The sequence below is a fragment of the Hippopotamus amphibius genome, chromosome 2 (genome assembly GCF_030028045.1).
Source record: "Hippopotamus amphibius kiboko isolate mHipAmp2 chromosome 2, mHipAmp2.hap2, whole genome shotgun sequence".
Taxonomy (NCBI): domain Eukaryota; kingdom Metazoa; phylum Chordata; class Mammalia; order Artiodactyla; family Hippopotamidae; genus Hippopotamus; species Hippopotamus amphibius.
Genome location: NC_080187.1, coordinates 173,899,908 through 173,921,987, shown reverse-complemented (window position 1 = coordinate 173,921,987; position 22,080 = coordinate 173,899,908). Strand labels below are relative to the sequence as shown.

Here is a 22,080-nt window from a genome sequence, read left to right as displayed (position 1 = left end):
TTTAGTAATATATATATATGTCAAAGCTACTCTCTCACTTTGTCCCAGCTTCCCTTCGCCACCCCCGCACCCGTGTCCTCAAGTCCATTCTCTACATCTGCATCTTTATTCTTGCCCTGCCACTGGGTTCATCAGTATCATTTTTTTAGATTCCATATATATGAATTAGTATACAGTATTTGTTTTTCTCTTTCTGGCTTACTTCGCTCTGTATGACAGATTCTAGGTACATCCACCTCACTACAAATAACTCCATTTCATTCCTTTTTATGGCTGAGTAATGTTCCATTGTATATATGTGCCACATCCTCTTTATCCATTCATCTGTTGATGGACATTTAGGTTGCTTCCATGTCCTGGCTATTGTAAATAGTGTTGCAATGAACATTGTGGTACATGTTTCTTTTTGGATTATGGTTTTCTCTGGGTGTATGCCCAGGAGTGGTATTCCTGGGTCATATGGTAGTTCCATTTTTAGTTTTTTAAGGAACCTCCATACTGTTCTCCATAGTGGCTGTATCAATTTACATTCCTACCAACAGTGCAGGACAGTTCCCTTTTCTCCACACTCTTTCCAGCATTTATTGTTTCTAGATATTTTTAAAGCTCTTTATTGGAATATAATTGCCTTACACTCATGTACCAGTTTTTGAGGTATACCAAAGTCAATCTGCTGTATTTATACACATATCCCCATATTCCCTCCCTCCCATGACTCCCCCCCACCCAGCCATCCCAGCCCTCTAAGGCATCATCCATCACTGAGTTGGTCTCCCTTTATTATACAGCAACTTTCCACTGGCTATCTATTTTACAGTTGGTAGTGTATATATGTCTATGCTACTCTCTCACTTTGTCCCAGCTTCCCCTTCACCCCCCACCCCCCAACCTCATGTCCTCCAGTCCATTCTCTGCATCTGCATCCTTATTCTTGTCTTGTCACTGGGTTCATCAGTACCATTTTTTTTTTTTTTTTAGATTGCGTATATATGAGTTAGCATACAATATTTGTTTTTCTCTTTCTGGCTTACTTCGCTCTGTATGACAGACTCTATGTCTATCCACCTCATTACTTATAGCTCCATTTCATTCCTTTTTATAGCTGAGTAATGTTCCATTGTATATATGTGCCACATCCTCTTTATCCATTCATTTGTTGATGGACATTTAGGTTGCTTCCATGTCCTGGCTGTTGTAAATAGTGCTGCAATAAACATTATGTTACATGTTTCTTTTGGGATTATGGTTTTCTCTGGGTATATGCCCAGTAGTGGGATTACTGGATCATATGGTAGTTTTATTTTTAGTTTTTTAAGGAACCTCCAAATTGTTTTCCATAGTGGCTGTGTCAACTTACATTCCCACCAACAGTGCAGGAGAGTTCCCTTTTCTCCACACCCTTTCCAACATTTGTTGTTTCTAGATTTTTTTGATGATGACCATTCTGACCAGTGTGAGGTGAGGTGATACCTCATTGTGGCTTTGACTTGCATTTCTCTCATGATTAGTGATGTTAAGCATCTTTTCATGTGTTTGTTAGCCATCTGCATGTCTTCTTTGGAGAAATGTCTATTTAGATATTCTGCCCATTTGTGGGTTGGGTTATTTGCTTTTTTGGTATTAAGCTGCATGAGCTGCTTATATATTTTGGACATTAATCCTTTGTCAGTTGCTTTGTTGGCAACTATTTTTTCCCATTCTGTGGGTTGTCTTCTTGTCTTGTTTATGGTTTCTTTCACTGTGCAAAAGCTTTTAAGTTTCATTAGGTCCCATTTGTTTATTCTTGATTTTATTTCCATTATTCTAGGAGGTGGGTCAAAAAAGATCTTGCTTTGATGAATGTCATAGAGTGTTCTGCCTATGTTTTCCTCTAGAAGTTTGATACTGTCTGGCCTTACATTTAGGTCTTTAACCCATTTTGAGTTTATTTTTGTGTATGGTGTTAGGAAGTGTTCTAATTTCATTCTTTTATGTGTAGCTGTTCAATTTTCCCAGCACCACTTATTGAAGAGGCTGTCTTTTTTCCATTGTATATTCTTGCCTCCTTTGTCAAAGATAAGGTGACCACATGTGCATAGGTTTATCTCTGGGCTCTCTATTTTGTTCCATTGATCTATATTTCTGGTTTTGTGCCAGTATCATACTGTCTTGATCACTGTAGCCTTGTACTATAGTTTGAAGTCAGGAAGCCTGATTCCACAAGCTCTGTCTTTCCTTCTCAAGATTGCTTTGGCTATTCGGATTCTTCTGTGTTTCCATACAAATCGCAAAATCTGTGAAAAATGCCATTGGTAATTTGATCGGGATTGCGTTGAATCTGTAAATCGCTTCAGGTAGTATAATCATTTTCACAATGTTGATTCTTCCAATCCAAGAACATGGCACGGCCCTCCATCTGTTTGTATCGCCTTTGATTTCTTTCATCAGTGTCTTATAGTGTTCTACATACAGGTCTTTTGCCTCCTTAGGCAGGTTTATTCCTAGGTACTTTATTCTTTTTGTTGCAGGGATGGGAGTGTTTCCTTAATTTCTCTTTGTGCTCTTTTGTTGTTAGTGTATAGGAATGCAAGAGACTTCTGTGCATTAATTTTGTAACCTGCTACTTTACTAAATTCATCGATTAGTGCTAGCAGTTTTCTGGTAGAGTCTTTAGGGTTTTCTACATATAATATCATGTCATCTACAAAGAGTGACGATTTTACTTCTTTTCCAATTTGGATTCCATTTATTTCATTTACTTCTCTGATTGCTGTGGCGAATACTTCCAAAACTATGTTGAATAATAGTGGTGAGAATGGGCTCCCTTGTCTTGTTCCTGTTCTTAGAGGGAATGCTTTCAGTTTTTCACCATTTAGAATGATGTTGGCTGTTGGTGTGTCATATATGGCTGTTATTATGTGGAGGTAATTTGCTTCTATGCCCATTTTCTGGAGAGTTTTTATCATAAATGGATGTTGAATTTTGTCAAAAGCTTTTTCTGCATCTGTTGAAGTTATCATATGGTTTTTATCCTTCAATTTCTTAATATGATGTATCACGTTGATTCATTTGCATATATTGAAGAATCCTTGCATTCCAGGGATAAACCCCACTTGATCATAGTGTATGATCTTTTAAATGTGCTGTTGATTCTGTTTGCTAGTATTTTGTTGAGGATTTTTGTATCTATATTCATCAGTGATATTGGCCTGTAATTTTCTTTTTTTGTGACATCTTTTTCTGGTTTTGGTACCAGGGTGATGGTGGCCTCATAAAATGAGTTTGGAAATGTGCCTCCTTCTGCTATATTTTGGAAGAGTTTGAGAAGGATATGTGTTAGCTCTTCTCTAAATGTTTGATAGAAATTGCCTGTGAAGGCATCTGGCCCTGGGCTTTTGTTTGTTGGGTGATTTTTAACCACAGTCTCAATTTCAGTGCTTGTGATTGGTCTGTTCATATTTTCTATCTCTTCTTGCTTCAGTCTTGTAAGATTGCACTTTTCTGAGAATTTATCCATTTCTTCCAGATTCTCCAGTTTATTGGCTTATAGTTGCTTGTAGTAGTCCCTCATGATCTTTTGTATTTCTGCGGTGTCAGTTTTTACTTCTCATTTTTCATTTCTAATTCTGTTGATTTGCATCTTCTCCCTTTTTTTCCTGATGATTCTGGCTAATGGTTTATCAATTTTGTTTATCTTCTCAAAGAACCAGCTTTTAGTTTCATCGATCTTTTCTATTGGTTCCTTCCTTTCTTTTTCATTTATTTCTGATCTAATCTTTATGATTCCTTTCTTTCTGCTCACTTTGGGTTTTTTTGTTTGTTTGTTTTTCTTTCTCTAATTGTTTTAGGTATAAGGTTAGCTTGTTTATTTGAGATTTTTCTTGTTTCTTGAGGTAGGACTGTATTGCTATAATCTTCCCTCTTAGAACTGCTTTTGCTGCATCCCATTATTTTCAAGTCTTTGTGTTTTCATTGTCACTCGTTTCTAGTTATTTTTTGATTTCCTCTTTGATTTCTTCAGTGATTTTTGGTTGTTTAATAGCATATTGCTTAGTCTTCATGTGTTTGTATTTTTACAGTTTGTTTTCCAGTAATTAATATCTAGTCTCATGGTGTTGTGGTCGGAGAAGATGCTTGATACGATTTCAATTTTATTGAATTTACCGAGGCTTGATTTGTGACTCAAGATGTGATCTATCCTGGAAAATGCTCCATGTGCACTTGAGAAGAAAGTGTATTCTATAGTTTTTGGATAGCATGTCCTATAAATGTCAATTAAGTCGAGATGGTCTAATGTGTCATTTAAAGCTTGTGTGTCCTTATTTATTTTCTGTTTGGATGATCTGTCCATTGGTGTAAGTGGGGTGTTAAAGTCTCCTACTATTATTGTGTTACTGTCAATTTCCCCTTTTATAGCTGTTAGCATTTGCCTTATGTATTGAGGTGCTCCTATGTTGGGTGCATAGATGTTTACAATTGTTATATCTTCTTTTTGGACTGATCCTTTCATCATTATATAGTGTCCTTCTTGTCTCTTGTAATAGTCTTTATTTTAAAGTCTAATTTGTTTGATGTGAGTATTGCTACTCCAGCTTTCTTTTAACTTCCATTTGCATAGAATATCTTTTCCATCCCCTTACTGTCAGTCTAATGTGTCCCTAGGTCTGAAGTGGGTTTCTTGTAGACAGCATACACAAAGGTGTTGTTTTTGTATCCATTCAGTGAGTCTGTCTTTTGATTGGAGCATATGATCCATTTACATTTAGGGTAATTATTGAGATGTATGTTCCTCTTACCATTTTATTAATTGGTTTGGATTTGTGTCTGTAGGTCTTTTCCTTCTCTTGTGTTTCCTGCTTAGAAAAGTTCCTTTAGCAATTGTTGTAAGGCTGGTTTGGTGGTGCTGAATTCTCTTAACTTTTGCTTGTCTGTAAAGCTTTTGATTTCTCCATTGAATCTGAATGAAATTCTTGCTGGATAGAGTACTGTCATTATTCTGAATTCTTTTTCAGGCAATTTTGCTATTTCCTGTTCTTTATTTGGTCTTGTGGGTTTTTCTCTCTCTCCTTTGCCTGCAAGGTGTTTCTTTGTTTTCTCATTTTGTCTAATTTATAGTATTTGCTGTCTCCTTGCCGTGTGCTGCCTAGTAGTAATTCCTCTTGTTTCTGTTCTCTGCCACCTGTGTTGGGGTTGGTTCTGTTTCTTGAGTAGGCTTTATGATGGCAGAGTCTGGTGCCTGCTTTCTGGTGTGTGGATCTGAGTCTTTTCCCTCTGATGAGCAGGGCCATGTCATGTGGTGTGTTTTAGGGTATCTGTGAGCTTAATATGGCTTTAGGTCATCTGTGTGCTGATGGGTAGGTTTGTGTTCCTGTCTTGTTTGTAGTTTGGTGTGAGGTACCCAGCACTGGCAGTTACAGGTAGTTGGGCAAAGCTGGGTCTTAGACTCTGATAGAGGCCTCCATGAGAATTCTCTGCAGTTAATCTTCCCTTTGGCTGAGGAATCTCTAGTGGTCTAGCATCCTGGACTCGGTGCACCCTCCCCAGAGCCTCCAGCTTGACTTCTGGTCAAGGAATACAGACTCCAGAGGTTGCTCATCCCAGCAATAAAGAGAATTAAAAAAGACTATATAAGCCCCAGGCTAATGATTAAAGGTTAAATCAAGCAAACAAATACGGAATCAAATATGTACATGCTACAAGAAACACAAAAACAGAATATAAAGCACTAGAACACCCTGAAAGAAAAACCCCAGAATGCAATCAGACAATTAAAGAGAAAACCCACAAAATTCAAAACCAAAACCAAACCAAAACAAAAACAAACAAACAAAAAAAGAAAAGCAAAAAACCAGGAAAATTGTGAAAATGAGGGCCAAATATAACAGGGACTAAATAGAAACAGGGAGCAAATACAACAAAGAGCAAGGGAACAACCAGATAGACTGAAGATCCCCAATACGAAATCAAACAATTATAATTAGAGCTAAGATAAAGACAAAACCTAATATCGAAAACCAAAGCAGTTTGTCATTTGAAGAATAAAGCAAGGAAACAGAGCAGACCAATAATATTGACTAAAAGTATACTAAGATAGAAGAAAATAAAAAGGGATAGAACACAGAGCAACAGTAGAGTGTAGTATATGACTGGAAATATAAAAAGAAAAAGAAAAAAGAAAATAGAAATGTATTAAAGATAAGAAGAAAAGAAGACAGGGGTTATAATCTCAGCACTACAAAAAAGCTAGCTAGAAATAGAAATGTATAAAAAGGCTAAAAATAAAAATAAAAGTAAAAAATAGAATAAAAAATGTTATAACACATGAAGATTGCTTAGAACTACAGTTGTAATTAAAAAAAAAAGCTAGAACTGATCACAGAATGGATCAGATCAATAGAGTTAATAATAATAACTCTGTTTCCTTGAAGTCTCAGTTGTAAGTGTCCTTGTACACTCCTTGACCCTCAGGCCACCTTCACCTCCCCAAGAGGCCCTCTTCTGCCTCTGGGTTGGACTCTGGACCTGCTGTGAGTCCTATGGGGTCCACTTAGGCTCTGATCTGGCCCAATTCTTGTGTGTGCTTGCTCCCAGAGTCCACAGCTGCAAGAGATAGACCTTTTTCGTTTGTGGGAACATTCATTGTCTACTCAGATATCTAAAGACACAGGGTCTACCTAGCTGATCACAGGGATTTAGTCTTCAGCATGTATATCTGATGGAAAGATTTTAGAACCTCTTCCTTAGTCCCCCTGTCCCTTGTGTTCAGCTTTGGTTTTGTCCTTGCTTCTGTGTGTGGTCTAACTACCAGAGTCTGGTCCTGAGGCTGCCTTGGAGCTCTTTGCATCTGCCTCAGTGAGGGTTTCCTTTTGTTCATCTGCACGTGCAGGTGTGTGGAGAGAGAGAGGATTTGATAGTGGCTCCTCTCCCTGTGTGTGACTCAACAGTAGTGCCCTTCTTGGATTGCAGGAGCCCTGGGGGTGACTCCGAATACGCAGGTATGCCAGTGACCACAGGTTTAGGAAATCTGGCCTTAGTGTGGTTCTTTACTGGTGCCAGATGCAAGGCACCTGATGGGCAGCACTTGGTGGTTTTTTGTATTACTTTGCAAACAGCAGAGCTTCCTTTATTGTTCATCTGTAGGTGCCGGTGTGTGGGGAGAGAGAGGGGTATAATAGTGGCCCTTTCCCCTGTGTGTGAGTCAGTGGTAGTGCCTTGCCTGGGTTGCGGGAGCCCTGGTGGCAGGGGCAATGTCTGTTGCACAGGAAAGCCAGCAGGCTCAGGTATAAGCAGAGTGTCTCTAGAGCTGCCCCACTGTGCAGACTTCTTCTGGTTCTCTGCAGCCGGCACACCAGGCCAGCCCCCTCAGGGGGCTTTTTCTATCCCTTGTAGACTGTGACAGCCAGACCCAGAGGGGACCTCCCTTTGTTCATTGCAGGTGCCTCCCCCATGCTTGTGAGTCAGCAGTAGCGCCCCACCACCATGGCCACCCAGCTTTTCGTGGTAGATATTCTCTGCTGTGGATTTCTTCCCTCCTGTCCCCTCAGTTCGTCTCCCCACAGCCAACAATGTTTCTCACCCTGAACCAGTTCTCCGGTTCCCACTTTCCAGCTCCCAGACCCCTGTACAGCTGTGTACCCATGTCTCAGTCCGGGACACACAGAGCTGTGTTATGGACCCTCTGTGTGTTTCTCACTGTTTCCCATTTGCCATAGATCGGCTGCCTCACCCTCTTTGGATAATCCCCAATGCCTTCCTTCTGATCCAATCAAATTCCCCATTGGAGAGGAGGTTTCCCCATCAGATAAGGAGATTTCCCCTTCAGATAAGGGCGTTTCCCAGAATTCGGCAATCTCTCCTGTTTCAGCTCCCCCTGCCCCAGTGTGTAGGGCCTGTCCATTTCCTTTCTTCTCCTCCTCTTTCTCCTTTTTTTCCCCTCTGTCCTACTCCATTATGTTGGGATCTTTGCAGTCTTTTCTGGTGTCCAAGGCTTTCTGCTCGAGTTCAGCCAGTTTTCTGTGGGAATTATTGCATCTTTTAATGTATTCCTGATGCATCTGTGGAGAGAGATGCACTCCATGTCCTTCTACTTCACTGCCATCTTTTCCCCCCTCACCATATTGTCCTGATTACTGTAGCTTTGTAGTATAGTTTGAAGTCAGGGAGCTTGACTCCTCCTGCTGCATTTTTTTCTTCTCAAGATTGCTTTGATTATTTGCGGTCTTTTGTATTTCCACACAAATTGTGAAATTTTTTGTTCTAGTTCTGTGAAAAATGCCTTTTGTAATTTGATAGGGATTGCATTGAATCTGTAGAATGCTTTGGGTAGTATAATCATTTTCACAATGTTGATTCTTCCAATCAATGTTAGATGATAGTGTATCTCTCCATCTATGACAACAGTGTTTTACTACGATAACTGAGATATTCCCTCACAATTTCTAGACCACCTTGCTCTTTTCCCATGTAGTTATTCATTGCTTTACAAAAGTAATAAAAAAAAGAAAGAAATGCAAAAGAAAGGAATCTAATCAACTACTTTGAAAAAGTTGTAAGTCATGAATTATTTTCGTTATAAATCTCCCACCCCACCTGCACCCTCAACTGCAACCCCACTGGTGGATTAGATAAGGATACATTTGATGGGTGGGTGGAGGACTAGAGTCAGAAGGTGAAAACTGGTTGAAACAAAAAGCCTAAACAGTTGCAGGGATTCAGATCAAAGAAGGCTTATGTTACCATTTTTGAATAAAGGGTGAGTAGAACTCAAAGTTCCTGGCTTGAGCCTTGTGGGAGACTGTATTGACATAGTTGAGAAACTTAGCTACAGCCACAGAATGTCCCATACCCACAGCAGGGTGTGGGAGCACAGTATGACTTCAGATTTCCTGAGGAGGATCTCTGAGTAAGCATCTGGAATAAAAAATTCTAGACACCAAGGAGCTTTGTTAAGGTGATTAAAGACCTACATGGATAAATTATCCAAGACTACCTGGTATCAAGGATGTTTTAGAAAATGTTGGTGAGGGGAGCTGGGAATACCAACAAGGATATGAATATTCCGCCTCTCCTGACTCACTGGCACTGTGGAATTGTCCTACAACTTATGCCCAAGTCCAAGAAAGATGTTTGTGCCTGATGGAAATACAGCCTTATACTAGATCTAAAGTTGAATTACAGGAAAAAAAAAATTATGTCACACTCATTGTAAATCTGTAGTCGTGGTCTGTTAGACATGACGTTGTTTACGTAGTCCAAAGAGTGGGAAAACATGGAAATGAATAATTAAGATTTTGATTCAGTTTTGTTCATATAGTCAGTGACTAAAAGGATGCAATCCAATCAGAATTTGCTTTAAATTCTCAGTCTGTAGACTCATGGCTCACAAATATTTTCAAATCATGGAAAAAAACATTTGAAAGGCAGTAAGAAAGAGCATGAAGTTGTGCTGGAAGCAAGATACTCAAATTCTCCTTTCACTTTTCTGGTGTGTCTTCTGGAGCCACTGGGAAGAATGTCGTTTCTGGTGCTAGTTTTAACATCTTTCTCTACTAATGAGCCATTTTATTTTGGGCTATACTATTACACATAATTCAGAATTTGGTTTAGGATTAAACGAGGCAGCATATTGTCTTAGGTTGAGTTCCTTAAAAGCAAAGCCCAAACTGGGGTTTCCTGTACCCATAATTTTATTTATTTATTTATTTATTTATTTATTTATTTATTTATTTAGCTTCACTGGGTCTTAGTTGCAGCATGTGGCATCTTCTTTGAGGCATTCGGGATTTTTAGTTGTGGCATGGGAACTCTTAGTTGCAGCATGTGGGATCTACTTCCCTGACCAGGGATCAAATCCAGACCCCCTGCATTGGGAGCATAGAGGCTTATGTGTGGACCACCAGGGTAGTGCCACACATAAGTTTTTGAGAAATGCAAGGTAAGGTAGAAGAGAAAAGGCTAAGAATGTATGTAGCTCAGCTGGACTCAATCCAGCCTGACTGCATGGGGATCTCTGGAGCATGAAATGAACCATAGAATTGATCCCTACTAACTTGAGTGAAGGGAGCCAGACAGCTGACCTTCTGTACCCCAGAATAAAGCAGTTGTTGTATCAGGGGTATAGCCTACTGGAGAGTGGTGACATTTATTGGCATAGAGCAGTTTTCTGGGGAGGAGGGCAACTGTGAGCCAAGCGTAGCCAACACTTGCAGCAGCTGGGGACTGGGTACACTGGCCTGGTAAAGGGGATCTAGGCTGAGCACCACCAGTGTCCACTACTAACATAGAACCCTCTTACTACATGGTCTGCATTCAGTAAATGATAGAGTTTATAATTGTTGTATTTTAAATGTTCATTTCTTTGCCCATTTAATGAGGTTCAAAAAACTGGTCTTACCAATCTGGAAGAATTGGATAGGATAAAGCACTTAAGAGAAAAAAAAATCTAAATAAATATGAAAATTATTATTCAAAGCCAAGATTCAAGATTTTTTCAGGGTAGTGACCAAGAAACCCATATATTATTCTCTCAGTTCCTTTGGTCATTCTCAAAATATTACATTCCCACACTAGACCATAGAGCATGACATTCTGCCATCATTTTGGATCCAGGTGTAAATGACTCTGACGATTCACAGTTGATGACTCTGGGCTTTCAGGTCTGGAAAGAGATACCATTTATACTTATAAATGACTAGTGTTACTTTGTTCCTGGTTTACATTTAAGAATGAAGGGCTGGGTAGCAGGACGGACTCCTTTTGTCATTGTGTCCATGTTCTCAGCAAGGTTTCTTCCTAAATGGGATGCTTGGCCTGTAGTCTGGGTATGTGGACTTACCACGTTACTAGGCAGGCTTCTTTTCAGGATAAATGAGCAGGGAACTGGTTATTAACTTGTTCCTCCCTCTCCCCTTCACCTAATATTATTTTAAAGGTGGCTTAAATCTGTCAACTACTCACAGGAAAAATTAGCATTCCAGGTGTTTTATTTCAACTTTAGTGAACATCAAATGCTCATGTACAGTCTGAACTACCATGCTTCTCATGCATAAGCATAGTAGCAGGATGGAGGGTACAGAGGGAGATTACAGTAGCTATTCCTCATATTGGCCTTCGATTTGTCCACACATTCTGTCCCTCCTGCCCTCCACCACACCTATTCTCTTTCTCAGTCCAGAATCTCTACAGATTCTTAAGGAATAAGTTTCCTTCACTGGCATTTCCAATCAAATCTTCTCATAGTTCATTCTGGGCTGTGCTTTCTCCCTCTCTGTCTCACCTACCAGTATTCTCACATCTGCTTTCTGTCATATGGGAATTGATGATCTCTTTCATCTTTTTATTATTTTCACATTATGGATTTAGGATCACCCTGTTTACACTTGTAAATTTTTTCTCAGTGGGAAGATTGGTGAGGAAAGCACATATGCTTGATCAGATATTTTGAATCAGAAGCACATCCCAGAATGTTTAAAATTTCAAACTGACCATATGGTTTGGTCTTACATGTGAAAGAAAATCTATCGACAGGCTCAAGAAGTAAATAGAAACACAAGGGAGAAGTGATTTCAAGCTGGTACAAATCAATGGAGTACTCAGAAAGGAGGAAGTTGTTCTGACCTTGTGAAAAGGACATCGGATGGCCAGATTCTCATTTTACTCAAGAAGTATCTTCTTAGTTATTTCAATTTTAGGTTTCAGTGGTCTCTATGCTACCATAAGTTGGGTAGGGAAGTCCTTTCCCTTCGGAGTTTCGTCTTAGTATTAGACCACAGAGGGAATGTCCCTTGATTGACAGACCTTGTCTTCTACCTGCATGGGATGCCGCTTGCTTTGCTACATTGAGTGTCACTGTCAGTTCACTCCCATGTCCTCTGTACCCTCAGAAGTTCCTCTCATTTCTGCTCTGCTGGTTGCACTCTTTCCAGCTTTACTGAGTTCATGTAGGTTTAGTTTTGTTTTTCTCACAATTCTTTCTAGAATCATTTATTTATATGCCATATTTTCCTTACCTTGAGAATTTTGCTCAGTTTTGTCTGTTGGCATTCTTCTCAGTGTGAGGACCCCTTAATCTGGCATAATATACCAGTCTGTTCTGACCATTAACAATTGGAACAGGACTCTTTCTTTCTCCACTTCAACATGTGGTACCCAAGTTATTTTTTATAGTTTAACATGTATCAGTGTTGTTCACCTGAGACCAAAGAGTCATCTTCAGACTTTCTGCTTGACAAAGAGACTTCTTGTTTTTATTAGTTTGCATTCGGATCTAATTTTTCCCTTTTAGCACCAAATAAAGGAATACTCTCTCCCCCCTCCCACCTGATATGACGGTCACTTCCAGCAGCACAGCCCATATGAAGCTCAGCTCATCTGTGGCAATTGATCTTTTTCTTTCTGCCTCAGGAATGGCTTTAAAAAATACTAGAGTCAGGGCTTCCTAGATGGAGCAGTGGTTGAGAGTCCGTCTGCCAATGCAGGCGACACGGGTTCGATCCCTGCTCCAGGAAGATCCCACATGCCGCGGAGCAACTAAGCCCATGCGCCACAACTATTGAGCCTGCGCTTTGGATTCCGTGAGCCACAACTATTGAGCCCATGTGCTGCAACTACTGAAGCCCACGTGCCTAGAACCCATGCTCTGCAACAAGAGAAGCCATGGCAATGAGGAGCCCTGCACACCACAACGAAGAGTAGCCCCCACTCACCGCAACTAAAAAGAAAGTGCGCGCACAGCAAAGAAGACCCAACACAGCCAATAAAATAAATAAATAAATAAAAATACTAGAGTCTTTCAATGGCATACCAAATTCAAGAATATGGTCTTCTGTAACTAGTTTCTACTCTTATATTACAAATCCCCACTTCTCATTTACTTTAGGATGAACACGCACACTCCAGAAGATGACATCATCACAAATTCAGGAAGGCAGAAACACCTTCCGCTGAATTTTGATGGTCACATCTTTGAAATGAAACAGCCAGCCCTCACGGATCGTATGTTCTGCCTCTGGCCTCCAGAGGGCGCTGTTGCACAAAGGAGACATTTGTTTTTGCTGCAGATCATCACCATCCACTGAGCCCTCCTCCTGCAGCCGGCTGCTGTGTCCTCACTGATGTCTGAGTTGATAGGAACCTGTGACGAGAATAAGAGGCCAGAAGGGATCCAAACTCAGTAAGAGAAAGACTTTCTAACAGTTCTTGAACCTTGTTTAAGCAAGGGACTTGTCCAGCTCAACGTGTCCTCTCCTACAGCTCTGAAGGCTCAGGGGCCTGGGCTACTGTCTTACCTGCCCAGGAGCCTGCAGCGTTTCCACTGCTCAGCCATGTGCCTGCTGCTCCTCTCGGTGCTTGAGATGGTTTTTGCCCTGAGTAAGTAACAGCCCATTCCTTTTCCTCCTTTCACAAAAGTGACCATGTTCTGATTGGAGTCTGAATAGAGACACCTTTTCTTCATAGCCAAATCTGCGCTTCTTCTGCTTACACAGCATTGATGTTTCAGGTGGAGCTCAGTCAGTGACCCAGCCCCACGGCCACATCACTGTCTCTGAAGGAGCCCGCCTGGAGCTGAGGTGCAACTACTCATCTTCTGTTTCGCCGTATCTCTTCTGGTATATGCAGTACCCCAACCAAGGACTCCAGCTTCTCCTGAAGTACACATCTGGAAACAGCCTTGTTTCAGGCATCAAAGGTTTTGAGGCTGAATTTAGGAGGAATGAAACTTCCTTCCACCTGAGGAAACCCTCAGCCCATTTGAATGACTCGGCTGAGTACTTCTGTGCTCTGAGTGACACAGTGCCTGAGTCTGCAGGGGGACCTGAACACAAACCTCCTGAGACCTTGGGACTTTTTTGTGACTCAAGAACTTGAGAGAGTTTTCAAGTGGGTCTTTGTTTCTGTGAAGGCAAATAGGGCAGGATGGGCTGGGCCCTAGGGATTTCTTGTCTCTGGAATAGTTGCTTCAACATCAGTGCTGTGTCACATTCAGATAGACTTTATATGGGATGGAGGTCTTCTGATGAATTTCTCCAGAGGGATGCCCCCCACCAACTCCCCAGGCCACCCCCACACTGAAGCAAATACGTCAGAAAGTGCCGGAACAAAGAGTTGCAGGATTCCCATCACTGTGTACAATGCAACAATTGCAATGTCCCAAACTTTCCCAAGCAGCATGCCATGTCCCTTGCCCAACCCATATAAGGAAAGACATTTGCCCCATTTTTCTCCTGCTCAGCACTCTAAAAATTTACATTCTCTGCCTAGTCAGCAGATAACTGCAGGTTCCCTGGCTATAAAAGCAGGCAAGCGACCCATGCTCAAGGTTGGCTTTCCCTGGCTACCAGGAAGCCGGCCGTTGTTCTAAACAGCGACCTTCTCTCTAATAAACTCTATCTTCCTTGCATTCTGCCTTGTGTCTGGAAATTCTTTTCCAACCTGGGCTCAGATCATGACAGAAAGTGTCAGAGTTCTTCACTCTTTGACATAAATTAGAGTAAGATCTTTTCCCACCCATCTCCTAGAATAATGGAAATAAAAACAAAAATAAATAAGTGGGAATTAATGAAACTTCAAAGCTTTTACACAGCAAAGGAAACTATAAGCAAGATGAAAAGACAACCCTTCAAATGGGAGAAAATATTTACGAATGAATCAACAGATAAGGATTAATCTCCAAAATATATAAACAGCTCATGAAGCTCAATATCAATAAAAGCAAACAATCCAATCCAAAAATGGGCAGAAGACCTAAACAAGCATTTCTCCAGAGAAGGTATACAGATGGCCAAGAGGCACAGGAAAATCTTCTCAACATCACTAACTATTAGAAAAATACCAATCAAAACTACAATGAGGTATCACCTCACACCGGTTAGAATGGGCATCATCAGAAAATCTACAATCAGTAAATTCTGGAGAGGGTGTGGAGAAAAGGGAACCCTCTTGCACTGTGGGTGGGAATGTAAATTGATACAGCCAATATGGAGAACAGTATGGAGGTTCTATATGACCAAGCTATCCCACTACTCGGCATATACCCAGAGAACACCATAATTCCAAAAGACACATGCACCCCAATGTTCACTGCAGCACTATTTACAACAGCCAGGACATGGATGGACCGAAATGTCCATCAACAGCTGAATGGATAGAGAAGATGTGGTACATATATACAATGGAATATTACTCAACTGTAAAAAGGAATGAAATTGGGACATTTGTAGAGATGTGGATGGATCTAGAGACTGTCATAGAGAGTGAAGTAAGTCAGAAAGAGGAAAACAAATTTCATATATTAACACATATATGCGGAATATAGAAAAATGGTACAGATCAACTGGTTTGCAAGGCAGAAATAGAGACACAGATGTAGAGAACAAACACATGGACACCAAGTGGGGAAAGTGGGGCGGGGGGTGGAGAGAAGTTGGGGTGGGATGAATTGGGAGATTGTGATTGCCATATATACATTACTAATAAAAAAATATATCAAATTGTACACTTTAAATATATGCAATTTATTGTATGTCAATTATATCTCTATAAAAGCTCTTTTAAAAAAGTGTCAGAGTTCTTAAGTCAAAAAGGTGAAGTGAAAATTGATTTGTATTAAAAAATTCATTTCTAGCATTCATTATGCTAATCAGCACAGCCTCAGGTGTTGATCAATGTGTGGAAAACTGAAGCACTTGGTTATAATGTTAGCTGACAGGCTGTGCCACATAAATTCTCAGTTAGGGCAACCTGCAGCATATGTTCCAATGAGTGCTGTATAGCTTCTGAATCCAGATTTGAAGCTTAACGTCTAGCGTGTACATAATATTTCACTGTGTAATACTGACATATTTTAAAATAAATCAGCCATCGTGATACCTAGATTTCTAATCTCGTGAGGGCTACACAAACTTAATGAACAAACTGAACATAATTCTCAATGTAATACTGAAAATCTAAAATCCACACAATTCCGATTTTTGAAAGTTATTCCAGTTATTTCCAAATTAAGAACTTGAGCCAATACCCCCAAATATATCAAATACAATGGATTAAACTAGTGAAAATCTGTAAGGTATTTTATCAGAAGTCACACCAATTCACAATATAATATAAAATTACACATTCAATGAAAACAAAGTTGTAGAAAAATAGATCTCCACTACCGAAGTTCACAATATCAAATATTACAGGAATTCTAATAGCGCTATCCAAGACCAGGGCACATTTTTATTTCTTCTGAAACAATTTTACCCAAAGCTAATATGTTTAAGATATTTTATATGCATGATTATGACTCCACATTGTTATTTGTGATTTGATTAATATGATATGCTAAAAAAAAAACTACCTTCCAAAATATTCTAAAAAGTTTACACGCACAGAAGTTAAACCTCCCTTAATTCAACATTTTATAATTTCTAGTGGCAGAAATTATGAAGTGAATGATTACACTTTTTAAAAAATTTTGCAATTCCCTGAATCTAATGAGATGGTATGAGGTAGGATTCCTTCCTTACTTTAAATGTGTCTCTAGAGTATAAAGCATGTGTTTAAAAATAGTTTATAAAGATGATTCTATGAGTTGAACAGAAAGGGGGTACGGGGGTCTATGTTCAAAGCAAAACAGACTTGGCTTTTTCCTCTATGGCTGCATCAAAGATTCATTTTTCTCACTTTTAGGTTCTTTGGCTGCTGCTGACTCCTAAGATTCTAAACCTTAAGGTGTCACCTCTTCTAGTTTTTCTTTTGTTCCCCTTTTCGTTTCTGTTTGGAGGTTTTATGACAGATTTATCCTTTCCTTGTACCTTTTCTAGTCCTTTAATTTGCTTGGGTCAGATTTCCCAGGCACAGGACTCTTACTGTTCTCTTGGGCTCTTCCTTCATTTGTCCTTCTCCAGAACTGACCTTCCTCTTGAGCATCTTCTTGAATGTGATGCTCGCAGCAGGCATGGAACTGCCTGAGTCCAGCAGGGAGCTCAATCACACACTTTTAGCATTCTGTCACTTCATTTCATTTTTTTTATGTCTCCTAAGCAAGATTTGAAAATCATTCAGATTGTCTCTATACCTTAAGAGGAAAATTTGCCTATTTATGTTTGTGTTTACAAGCATTTTTTGGTACAACTAGTCTTTTTAACTTAATTGGAGCAGTGTCTTAGTTGGGACCAAAGTACAATAGACCAGGTGGCTTATAAACAACAGGGATCTATTTCCCATAATTCTGGAAGCTGGAAGTCTGATGCTGGGGTGCCAGCATGGTCATGGTCTGGTGAGATCCCTCTTCTGGTTTGCAGACTGCTGACTTCTTCTTGTATCCTCACATGGTAGAGAGTAGAGAGACAAGCAGTTTGCATTTCTTATAAAGGCACAGATCCCACAGTCAGGGCTCCACCCTAATTTCCTTCCAAAGACCCCACCTCCAAATGCAATCACTTTGGCCAATTAGAGTTTCCACATGAATTTGGGAGGGAAACAAACCTTCACTTCATAACACATAGTGATGACATTGGACATCATAGAACACTCCCTCCTTGAAATTCTTTATTTAGGTTTAGAGACTCAGCACTTTCAGGATTCTCTTCCTCTATTATCAGTTGCTCCTTCTCAATCTCCTTTGAGGGTTTTTGCTTCATCACCCTGATCTAAAAACTTTGAAATACCTCAGGAATTTATTCTTGGAACCCTTTACTTTCTACCAACAATTTCTTTCTAGATAATTTAGTACAGTCTCTTGAATTTAAAAACCATTTAAATACCAAAATTGATATCTGAAACCCAAATGGCTCCTCTGATTTCTGGATTCATTTATTAAATGATCTATCTAACATCCCCATTTGGGCATCTCCTTCTTGGTACATCTCTAGGTGATCTCCTGATTTCCACCGCTCCAGCTACTCCACACTCCTTCCCTCCCACATGCTTCTGTGAACTCTTCCTCATTTAGGCAGAAGGCAACTCCATCTACCAATTTCTCTAATCACTGTGGCCAAAAACCTTGAACTTGCCCTTGTCTTCCCAATTTTTCTCATACCCCCATTTGATCTATTAGGTAACTCAATCAGCTCTTTCTTTTCACTACTGACACTGCTCCTACCTGATCCAAGCCTCTCATCTCTTGCCTGGTGGTGGCAATAATAACCCTAACTGATCTCCCTTCTTTCATCCTTGCCCCTCTTCGGTCTAGTCTCCACCCAGCAGAGTGATCTTTTGAGAACATAATTCAGATCCTGTGGTTTCTGCGCTCACAGCTCTCCAGGGGTTTTCCATCTCATTCAGATAAAAAGCAGATTCTTTACTACAGCCTACATGCTGTACTCCATCTGGTTCCTTGCCACCTCTCTGACATCTGTTTCCCCCTTACCAAATCTCTCCAGCTTCACTGCACTTGATGTTGCGCTAACACGGCAATCGTTTTCCTGCCCTGGGGCCTTTGCAGGTGTTCTTTCCTATACCTTGAGCCACCTAACTTATCCTGTCACTTTGTTCTGGCCTCTGCTCAGGAGATGTGCTTGAGACATGTACTGCAGCATTTGAGGGTGGTGATAATTGGAAAAAAAAGAAATGCACAAAGTGTTTCTCAGAAAATGAGTACAGAAGCTGTGATATAAATCGATTCAATGGAATATTGTGAAGCAGGGGTGTTAGCATCCATAGGTCATCAGGATGTATAATTGAGTACCATAACTCAAATTGCAAACTGTATAGTATTGTATCTATATAGATATATAGATTGATTAATAATGTATTCACGCATCCTTTAAAAATTTGAAATATAACAGAGTAGACCATTTTACTTCATACCCCCCAACTTATTGCCACATCTCTGTCTTTTATTTTCATCTCGGAAGTGTCTCTATTCTATACCCAGCCTAATATCTCTATTTAATCTCTTGATAACATTCCTTTTTATTGTTCTCAGGAAAAAGACAAAGTAATTATGTTCTCATTAAATTTTTGTCTGACTGTTCTCTGTTAGAAGAAATGTCTCCTTATTTTTGGACTCCTTTTGTACTATTTGATGTGTCATTTGTGTATGAATACACACACACACATCCTTGTCTCCTATTATACTGCAATGTCTCATGAGTAGAAAAGGCTGCATTCAGTTTTTAACTTTTTAAGACCAAGCACAAGATCTAGTTTACAGAAACTTTTGTTAAGTTGCTATGGACTTATTCTGAAACAGATTGGAGAAATCACATTCAACCCTAAAGATGCAATTTGACAAAATATTTTAAGATAGCAGCCACTGGTGAAAAGTTTGAATTTGGCTTTTGTCTCTGTTAAGAGTACAAGTTCTCTTAAAATGTTGAACTTCCTTTTGATTACAGATTTTATGTTTCCTTACCTCTTAAGTGATCTGTTCTTGTTACTTTGGCTAAGTGAATAATTATTGTTTTACAGTGACCTGTGATCCTATCTGACTGAGTGTTCTAAACCCTTTTTGATATTTTTGACAAAACTTCTTATATCAAATGCTAATGAAGTCTTTTGACCTCTAGCTAACTTTGGGATGCTTCAAAGGGCCCCTCAAACATCCCAAAGAGAGTTATAAACTGGATTCATTTGGTATGTTAAGTTACATGGGAAATATTTTCAAATGAGTAATAAATCTTAGGGGTTAGTGTAAACAAGAAAAAAGATAGTAGCCTCCATTGAATGGCATTTTGAAGAAGAAACCAGTTTATTTAAACCTGTTTACTTAAAAATTCCCATCCAGCCTGAGAGTTCTCTTGTTCCTGATGATTTAGATGGTCCTCAAGAGATAATGGAAGGATTGCTCTAGGGTTCTGAGGGTTGCTGCTGAGCTATTAACCTACAAGTTTTAGACCACTAGGAGGTGCTCTAGGCTACTCTAAAGAGGAACTTTTTTCTCAAGTTCTGAGATAGTTGAATCTTAGTAAAAATTTGAATGAAGTTTCCCATCATTTAGGAGATCATCTGAACTAGTCAGATGGGGAACAGGGGCATCTCCGTATATTCATATGCAAGAAAGATTTGTTGCTTTGATTGGTATAAAGAGATAATGCCCCAGCAGAAATGAGCATCAAACAGGGTCATGGTAAAGCTGGAAGTTCAAGTAGAAAACACAGGCATTACCTATCTACAGTTTTGATATTCATGACTAAAAATTCTAAACTATGAGCCTTTTACTCTCACTTTAAAATTATTTCAGTGATTTCTACCGTCTATTATACCTCTGTTTCTCTCAGAGATATAAAACAAAAACAAAAAAACAGGAAACAAGGAGATGAGAAGATGAAATGGGAGAGAAATAGTTAACATATAGAGAGAAAGAGGAGAAAAGAGAGAAAAGAGAGATTAGGAAGAAAGAAATAGGACACAGTTATTTGAATTATGGTCCTTACTTCATAGTCACAGAGAAGAATCAGCCAGGTGTACCCACAAGGTGAGTGAGGAAAGCGCTGAATAGGAGAAGAAGGCAGGTGGAGACGCAGTCAGGCAGCCATCATATACAAGTCTTATTTCTTTAACATCAACCAAAGTCTCGTTGGCGATACTGTATTTTTTCATGATGATTATATGTCTGAGGTTTACAGGTTTCTCCTAATTTCATGTAATTGTATTTATTCCTTCAAGAGGATTCAACATATAAACAATGCATTCAGTGAGATACTCTTTCTTTGTGAGAGCTTCATTGTAAATGGATTCTCGATCACTGTCAAACTATGTGTCCTGATTTGTGGCTATGGTAATTGGGTCACTGACCCTGATAATTTTTTCAGGCTATATTTTCCCCACAGGAAGCCCTTATTTCTCTCTGAGGTATCCTTTCCCTTCCTTTTCTCCTTCCTGACATGTGTGATTACTGGGGCAGTTGAAGTGGAGGCAATGCTGTGAGGGTGAAGAGCCTGCGTATTTCTGTACCTGTGGTCAGCAGTGTGGCAGACAGTGGGGCACTGGTCTCAGCAGCAATGTGAGTACCTTGCTGAAAAACTAGAAGGAAACCTCTTTGCTTTCCAATCTCCTTGCACCCCTCTTCATTAAGGACAAATGGGCCTCAGCCTATCTGTTACTGTATTCTCAGCTATTTGGGGGCAAAAGCAAAATCTTTCTCAAAAGAACTAGCTTCCTTCTTAGAGGTCCACTGATCTCTGCATGCCAAGCTTTCTGCATGACCTTTAGTGTTCTGCTTTTCATCCTGGAGGTCCCTGCTACTGACCCCAGATTTATATATGAGCCTCAGTGGGATACTTCACTTAAGGTCAGTTGGCACAGCATGGAGGCTTCCACAGGAGCTCCTCGGCTAAACATAGGGCAGCAGGGACATTTTCAATCTACCATCTTTCTAGAATTGCCTCCTTCTTAGATCTAATGATTGTTATTTTGCTTATGGATTATTTTAAAAAAAAAACCCTGTAGAGCTCGAATTCTAAAGGGCCATTCCTAGTGTGGGGAAGGTTGGAATCTATGATGATACATGGAAAATAAGCTGATATGGGAATATTTAAACATTTCATTAACATTCCTGGACAGAAGCTTAAGTTTCCATGAAGTCTGATCTATCAATATTTTCCCTTATTCTTTCTGACTCACATGCTTAGGAAATTCACGACCAACCTAAATTTACAAAAATAGAGCTTGTATTTTATTTAAAAGTATTAATTGTCTCTATTTAGAATTTATTTCATAACAGATGTTGAGGTAGGCATCCAAGTTTAGTTGTTAATCTCTAGATGACTCTCCATTCATGAAGACATATTTTATTGAATGTCCCATCTTTTCCCTATTTTTTAATAACCAAGTTTCCATAAGTAATTTGTGTGTTTGAATTTTCTATTATGTTCTATTGATATCTCTATCTGGAACTTTCTAGTAGGTCCAGAAAAGTCATGAATACCTTTCATGCTTCTTCACTTAATATAGCATTGCACTTTGTCTCAGTAACTGTGGAGGAAATCCTTCTCCATTCTGTTTCAGTCCTGAAGACTTCTTGAGGCCTGAGATTATCAGCAGTATCAGATTTGGCCTCTAGAGGAAGATGCTACACCACTTGAACTTGACAGAAAGCCAGAAAGCAGCCAGCCCTTTGAGGAAGAGCTTTTACTTTGCATGCCCTGTAAACTCACTCACTGCTCTTTCAGGGTG

The 22,080-nt window shown here is 39.7% G+C and overlaps 1 gene segment (V, D, J or C); it reads left to right on the top strand.

Annotated features, from left to right (window-relative positions):
- The first annotated feature begins 13,220 nt into the window (after positions 1-13,220).
- LOC130844612 (T cell receptor alpha variable 8-4-like) lies at positions 13,221-13,845 on the top strand. The segment is given in 2 exon segments: positions 13,221-13,347; positions 13,478-13,845. Coding segments are annotated over 2 exon segments (414 nt in total).
- Positions 13,846-22,080: the final 8,235 nt, after the last annotated feature.